This window comes from Thrips palmi, unplaced genomic scaffold (genome assembly GCF_012932325.1).
Source record: "Thrips palmi isolate BJ-2018 unplaced genomic scaffold, TpBJ-2018v1 HiC_scaffold_5, whole genome shotgun sequence".
In the NCBI taxonomy this organism is placed as follows: Eukaryota; Metazoa; Arthropoda; class Insecta; order Thysanoptera; family Thripidae; genus Thrips; species Thrips palmi.
The window spans coordinates 3,460,941-3,468,930 of NW_023144632.1; the positions used below are offsets into that span (position 1 = coordinate 3,460,941).

Below are 7,990 nucleotides of genomic sequence, written 5' to 3' on the forward strand. Positions count from 1 at the left end.
GTGCCACTCCCCCTTTCACGCTGTCTCTGGATCCGCCACTGTGCGGAATGCGAAATGCGGGAGATGTCGCTCGCGTGGCGCCTCTTCCTTTTTGCGGTGCCGCAGACCGATTCCGAGAGTCGCTTTCGTCACTCTGTCTCTCTCGCACTCATGGGGCGTCCCGACTGGGTGCGAGAGGGACAGAGCGACGAAAGCGACTCTCGGAATCGGTCCACTGTGCTCGAGAAGAAGACCGCGGAGACGAGACGAGGACACCGGCCGGTATAAATGGCAGTGTTCGCGGCCAGGGCGGCACTTCCAAGTCAACTGGCGGTCCAGATCCACCGAACCACCTCCCGGCCAACACCATGAAGCTCCTGGTAAGCCTGGACGCCAGGGCAGCACGGGGACCTCTTGATGCTGCACACTAAATGTCATGGGACTTTTTTTGTCCCACGGTTTATGCAATTTTAAGCACATCCGACGCTGATACAATTTTGTTCCCGTCTGGTGACACATTTTGTCCGGCGCCAGCTGCAACTTGTACTTTCACTAGACAATTTGTCCCGCCTGGCGGACACAAAATTGCATCACCACCGGATGTGCTTAAAATTGCATCGTTCGTGGGACAAAAAAAGTCCCATGACATTTAGTGCATGCACCACGAACTCTGTCTTCCATGACTCCGCCCACCCCCTCCACCCCGTTATAGATATCAAATAGACCCTTTTTCACTCTCCGCTGAGGGCAGAACGAAAAGTAATTGAAACATTTGGGGGCCAATAGGGAGTCAACTAGAGGCCGGTACGTACGTGAACTGTCAAAAGCTGAACCCTGATTGGTCAGAAGCGTTGGTGTGGCGTAGCGCGTTGCTGCTTCCTGCTTCTCAATTTCATTTGTTGTTCTTCACTCGTCGCCGAGTGGAAGGATCTACACTGTTCAACCACACTGAAAAACGAAACGTAGTCTAGACCACACCAGTGGTGCCGTCTAGACCACGTTTGGTTTTTCAGTGCACTCTTCTGGGAGTGGAGTTATTCTCCAGTCTGCGGAGTTTGCTGGCTGTACACTCCGTAAGTGTGGAGTACCTCGTGGCAGAGCATCTGTCTCTTGGTGCAAACGTGCAGAACTCCAAACCTGAAGTGTGGAGACTGCAAACTCTGCACTGACAATTCTGAAAGACTGAAAATTCCACACTGTGGACGTGCCCGTCTTGCACACCGCCGGGTCGGGGGCCTGTAGCGCTGCGTAGCGCCTGCGAGGTAGGCCACCAATTCGACCCGCAACGTACGGTTGTGGACGGCCCTGGCCGGTTCGCCGCGCTCGGGTGCGCGATCGTGAACCTGCAGACTGATTCCGAGAGTCACCTTCGTCACTCTGTCTCTCTCGCATTCATGGGGCGTCCCATGAAGGAGTGAGAGAAAGAAAGCGACGAAGACGACGACCGTGCCGCCCCGTCGGCGTCCTGACCGCCTGCTTACAGTGGTGTTGCCTGTTGCAGATCCTCGCCGCCCTCGTGGCCGTGGCCGTGGCCGACTACCACGACGACACCTTCCACTTCTCCACCCTGGGCAGCAGCCCCTCCCTGACCGGCCTGACCGCCTACAGGACCTCCGGCCTCGAGAGCGCCGGCTTCGCCCGCCAGGCCAAGCAGTACACCGTGCAGGCCGCCAGCCCCGCCGTGTACTCGTCCTTCTCCGCCAAGCCCGCCTACACCCAGTACTCCACCCAGCAGCTGCTGCAGCCCGCCTACACCAAGAAGTACACCGTGCAGCAGGTCGCCCAGCCCGCCTACACCGAGAAGTACACCGTCCAGCAGGTCGCTCAGCCCGCCTACGTCGAGAAGTACTCCGTGCAGCCCGCCTACGCCAAGCAGTACTCCACCCAGCAGTTCGTGCAGCCCGCGTACACCCAGGAGTACTCCGCCGTGAAGCAGTACGCCGCCAAGCCCCTGGTGCAGCAGTACTCCGCCCTGTCCGGCGCCTCCGCCTACGCCGCCAACGCCCCCCAGTTCCGCATCCTGTCCCAGGTCCAGGAGGCTGACCCCGCCGGCCCCTACAAGCTGAGCTACTCCACCGAGAACGGCATCCAGGTCAGCGAGCAGGGCGCTCTCGCCAACGGCGCCGAGGGCCCCGCCGTGGCTACCCAGGGCTCCTACTCCTACACCGGCCCCGACGGCCAGGTGTACACCGTCAACTGGATCGCCGACGAGAACGGCTACCGCGCCTCCGGCGACCACCTGCCCGTCCCTCCCCCCGTCCCCGCCGAGATCCTCAAGTCCCTCGAGGAGATCGCCCGCAGCGGCAGCCGCTTCGACGAGCAGGGCAGGCCCTTCCGCAAGTAAGCCGGGACCGCGGCCAACAAGCAGGCCAAGGCGAGGTCCAGCGAGGTGCAGGGATGACATTTGACGCGAAAATGACATTCTCTGACATTAGTTTGACTTCGTTTTGACAACGTTTTTGACTTGATGTTCTCCATGGGAACAACCTCGCAAGAAATCCATAAGGACGACATTCGCCCGCGCATGAAAATTTTTCTCCGAATCGGAGAGTTTCCGACTAGAATAAAAAACGCGATACATCCCAAAGGTTTGAGCATATTTATTTACTCACTACCGCACTCCCAATTACAACATTTTGAGTTAGAGAAACATGGGCCGGTGAATAAAACTGACCTGCAGCCACACGGTGAGAAAATCCGACAATAAAGATGCACTTTTGCAAGCAATGCTGTCTACTTAGGCATTATGTTGGTTAGGTAGTCGAAAAGTTTCCCTCTAATTTGTGGAAAAAAGGTATGGAAAATTCTGTAAACAGATTGTGGTAATTCTCCGTAGCCCCCTTGTCTACGTAGGACCGTACCATCTTCCCCGTAGGACCTTACAGTCTTCTCCGTAGGACTGTACAGTGTTCCAGGTCTACGGAGTTAGATGTTACGGCTACGGAGATATGTAGGTCCTACGGAGAATATTGTTGTAAGAGGGCTACGGGAATCTTGGCAAAAAATATACAGAATTTTGCATACCATTTTGATCACAGTGTAGACAGACTGAGGTCGGCAACCCATAGACACAGCTCTCTAGGGGCTGGTGTGGCCCTGGTCCGATCCACTGGTGGCCATGGTGGCCCTGGCTGGCCATGTGACCTGGCTAAAGGCCTGTGGACTGGTGACCCTGGTGGCCCTGGTGAAACTGGTGGCCAATCTGGTGCCCTGGTGGCCCTGGTGACTTGGTGGCCACGGCAACACTGGTGGTCATGGCGCTTTTCCACAAACGAACAGGAGCTCGCCGACGAGGAAGGCGGTGCCACCAGGAGGCCGGCCCAGGAGCAGAAGCACCCCCGAGCGTGGCGACGTCCAGAGGCCACTTTTGCTGATGCTCGTGCTGCCGCGCACACTCCAGTTTTTGTGCTCCTGAAAGGTCTTATGTTCAGAAAATACTCGAAATCTGATGTTTTTTTTGTCAAGTTATCAGAAAATGCCCCGTTTATCAGAAAATTTCTGAGTTGATTTACACCAGTGCCGTAGGACCTTACAGTCTTCTCCGTAGGACTGTACAGTGTTCCAGGTCCTACGGAGAAGACTGTACGGTCGTACGGAGAATACTGTAAGGTCCTACGGAGAATATTGGTAAGAGGGCTACGGGGAATCTTGGCAAAAAATAACAGAATTTTGCATACCATTTTGTCACAGTGTAGACAGACTGAGGTCGGCAACACCATTTAGACACAGCTCTCTGAGGGCGCTGGTGTGGCCCTGGTGACCCTGGTGGCCCTGGTGGCCCTGGTGGCCCTGGTGACCCTGGTGGCCCTGGTGGCCCTGGTGGCCCTGGTGGCCCTGGTGACCCTGGTGGCCCTGGTGGCCCTGGTGGCCCTGGTGGCTCTGGTGGCCACGGCAGCACTGGTGGTCATGGCGCTTTTCCACCAAACGAACAGGAGCTCGCCGACGAGGAAGGCGGTGGCCACCAGGAGGCCGGCGCCCAGGAGCAGAAAGCACCCCCGGAGCGTGGCGACGTCCAGTGGCGCCACCTTGCGGCGCTCGTGCTGCGCGCGCACCCTCTCCAGTGCGTGCTCCCAAAGGTCGCTTCTGTTCTGGAAGCGGTAGATGACCTTAGGCCCCAGGCCGGCCGCCTTGAAGCGACTCAAGGTCACGCGGAAGGCCCTGGCCGCCGGCGAGCCCTTCAAGCCCAGCGTGGTGGTGGTGAGGAAGGACCAGGGCGCGGTGAACGCATGCACTCCCTCCAACGACCTGACGTGCGGCACCAGCGACCAGGGCGAGGACCGCGGCAGCAACACGGCGGCGGTTCGATTGGCCACGCCGTTCAAGCCCTCCGACATCGGGTTCGGTAAGTCTTTGAACTTGACGCCTTTTTCGCTAAAGTGGGTGAGGGTGTTCAGGTGGATTCCGCGATGGTTGTACAGAGTGAGGTTGGACTCGGTCAGTTCGTCTAGCGTCTGGATTTCCCTGGAGGGGCACTGCTCGAAGAGCTCGGACAGCAGCTTGCCGGTGTACGACGAGGACAGCACGACGCAGCAGAGCAGCCAGGCTGCCAAGAGAGGCCGCGCGCCCTGCCCAACCGGCGACCCAGACTGCGCCACGAGAGGGGCCAGGGCGTCCAGGAGGGCCGTGCCGCGCCCGCCCAGCAGCCACAGCCCGACGGCCACCCCGACGAACGACAAGCCCGTGGCGACCCACACCGCCGCGGTCAACTCCCTGGTGACGGCGTCCGCGAGGCAGCTGCCCTTGCCCATGCCGGCGGGGACCAGGGCCACCACACTGTCCATCCCCCATGGGAACGCGTCCGACGGCAAGGAGACTCGAACCCGCGTTGGATGATCCAGGTTTATCAAATCGAAGCGACAGATCTTCGCCACGTCGTCGTTCCTTTCACCATCTTCGTTCGGCACCAAGCTGATGTTGCCCTGCTGCCGGACGACGGCCATCATGAACTGGTTGGACAGGGAGAGGTACACGTTGGCCTTGGCGGGGGCGTACAGCATGGTGCCAGTCGTGGCGTTGCCGGTGTAGTAGCACGGCGGGTAGAACTGGGTGGCGCCGGGGACCCAAGTGGACACTGCGAGAAAAGATCACGGCAAATCCTGTACTCATTACTCCAGACTTCACCGTACTTTTTTTAACAGGCAATACCGTCATTTTTTTACAGGCAATACCGTACTTATTTTTACAGGCAACACCGTACTTTTTTTACAGGGAATCCCGTACTTTTAATACCTATCAAAAACTGCTATAATTTTTTTCAGTCGGTTGACCCTCTTTTTCCAAGATCCTTATGTACGTAAACTGCTGAAGTCAAACTCCTGGACCCCCCTTCCGACCACTCGTTGTAAAGGTCTTATCGAGACCTATCGAAAGGTGCAATAAAATTTTTCAGTCGGTCGACCCCCTTTTTTCAAGATCCTGATGTGGACAATTCTTCGAAGCGGCCTTTGTTGGGACCAGATCTGGTCCTTCCTACGGCATGGACTGTACGGAAGAACGATAACTACTGTTAAAAGACTACGGAATATTTTGTAAACCAAGTACGGTAAATACTGTAGACTGTACGGTGGATACTGGTGTTTGAAGTACAGTAAAGTTTGGCAAAAAAATTATCCAGGATTCACCGTCGTTTTTTCTTAGAGTGGAGTCGGAGGACAATGAGTACAACGTGGAGCCGTGCCGGGCGTCGCTGACGACGAGCATGACGCGGAAGAAGTAGTCCCCGGTCGCGATGCCGCGGAGGCTCTTCAGCCTCCAGGAGGTCGTGTAGGCCGTCCAGAGGAGCGTCCGGCTGGCCACGTCGCGGTGCACGGCCGCCAGGCGCGCGACCAGGGCGGCCGCCTCGTCCTCGGCGACCACGAGGACGACGCTGGGCGTGGCGAGGAGCAGCCGCGTGCTGGGGGACGGCCACGGCCCGGTCGGCGTGGGCAGCAGCGACACGGCCGCCGCGGCCTGCATGGCCAGGAAGGCGTCGAGCCACCGCGGCGTCCCCAGCACCACCAGGTGGGGCGCGAACGGCCCGGCGCGCAGCAGGGCCGGCTGCAGCAGGCCGTGGATGAACCTCGCCTCGTCGGCCACGGTGGGGGCCTTCTTGTTGGCCGGGAAGGCCTTCCAGGGCGAAGGCAGCGCCCCGGTGCTGCACAAGCACACCACGGCGACCACGAGCACGGCCCGCGGGACCGAAGGCGAAGGCGCCATGGCGAGCTGGCTGGCCGTTCTGGAGTGTTCGGTTCGCCGAGCGCCTTCGCCCTCGCCACGTGCCACCCCGCCTTCAGGGTTGCAGACTTGTTCCGAGAGTCGTTTGCGTCGCTCTGCCTCCCTCGCACTCATGGAGCGCTCGGTATAGGTGCGAGGGGGACAGAGCGACAACCCTTTGCTACTCCGCCTCTTATTCGTCCGGCTGGTGACAGCTGACGGAGACCCTTCGAACCCTGCCTGTCTCGAAGAAGGGGCGAGCATAAAAGATCCGCGGACTCGCAATGGAATACTCGTGAATAGCGACGCGACTGGTACGTTCGAAGATGTCTGACCCCCTTGTATCTCGGGAAGTACATGCCGTATGATTGCGGCATTGGCTTCCTCATGACCCAGAGATCCGAGAGGCACCTTGCAAAAGTCTTCGTTCGTCGTCACGGGTTTTAGGGTGTTTTAGCAATTCTTCGTGAGGCCTTCGTGCTTCGACGACAAACCCTGCAACTTTCCCCGACGTAATTACGAAGAATTTCCGTCAAAGTGCATGACGACGATGACGCGTTGGTGGCGCTTGGCTTGCCCTTGGGGCTTTAATCTTCTAATGTACCAGTCGCAGTCGCTATTCCATTGCGAGTCCACGGCTCTTTCATGCGTGCCACTTCTTCGAGACAGCCAGAGTTCAAGAGGTCGTCGTCACCTGTCACCGGCTAGAGGAAAAAGAGGCCGGACAGTCGACTGATTCCGAGAGTGGTCGCGCTGTCCCCCTCGCGCCTCCACCAAACGTTCCATGAGCGCGAGGGCGAGGGGGCAGAGCAACGGAAACGACTCCCGGAATCTGTCTGCAGCCCTGACGGCAGGGCGACTCGTTGCCAAGGCGCTCGGCGATCCAAACACTCCAGAACGGCCAGCCAGCTCGCCATGGCGCCTTCGCCTTCGGTCCCGCGGGCCGTGCTCGTGGTCGCCGTGGTGTGCTTGTGCAGCACCGGGGCGCTGCCTTCGCCCTGGAAGGCCTTCCCGGCCAACAAGAAGGCCCCCACCGTGGCCGACGAGGCGAGGTTCATCCACGGCCTGCTGCAGCCGGCCCTGCTGCGCGCCGGGCCGTTCGCGCCCCACCTGGTGGTGCTGGGGACGCCGCGGTGGCTCGACGCCTTCCTGGCCATGCAGGCCGCGGCGGCCGTGTCGCTGCTGCCCACGCCGACCGGGCCGTGGCCGTCCCCCAGCACGCGGCTGCTCCTCGCCACGCCCAGCGTCGTCCTCGTGGTCGCCGAGGACGAGGCGGCCGCCCTGGTCGCGCGCCTGGCGGCCGTGCACCGCGACGTGGCCAGCCGGACGCTCCTCTGGACGGCCTACACGACCTCCTGGAGGCTGAAGAGCCTCCGCGGCATCGCGACCGGGGACTACTTCTTCCGCGTCATGCTCGTCGTCAGCGACGCCCGGCACGGCTCCACGTTGTACTCATTGTCCTCCGACTCCGCTTGGGTCCCCGGGGCCACCCAGTTCTACCCGCCGTGCTACTACACCGGCAACGCCACGACGGGCACCATGCTGTACATCCCCGCCAAGGCCAACATGCACCACTTCCTGTTCAACCAGTTCGTGATGGCCATCCTCCAGCGGCAGGGCAACATCAGCTTGGTGCGGAACGAAGATGGCGTGTGGGATGCCGTCGCCAGGATCTGCCGGTTCGATCTGTTGACCTTGGATTACCCGCTGCGAATTGAGAGCACCACTCTGTCGGACGCGTTCCCGTGGGGGTTGGACAGTGTGGTGGCCCTGGTCCCCGCCGGCATGGGCAAGGGCAGCTGCCTCGTGGATGCCGTCA

General features: G+C 59.8%; 1 protein-coding gene across 1 annotated transcript; it reads left to right on the forward strand.

Moving 5' to 3' along the window:
* The first annotated feature begins 224 nt into the window (after nt 1–224).
* LOC117651408 lies at nt 225–2,566 on the forward strand. Its single transcript, XM_034395444.1, has 2 exons — nt 225–359; nt 1,481–2,566. Exons 1-2 carry the CDS (start codon nt 348–350, stop codon nt 2,321–2,323), a joined length of 855 nt encoding a protein of 284 aa, XP_034251335.1. The 5' UTR covers nt 225–347; the 3' UTR covers nt 2,324–2,566.
* The last annotated feature ends 5,424 nt before the right edge of the window (nt 2,567–7,990 follow it).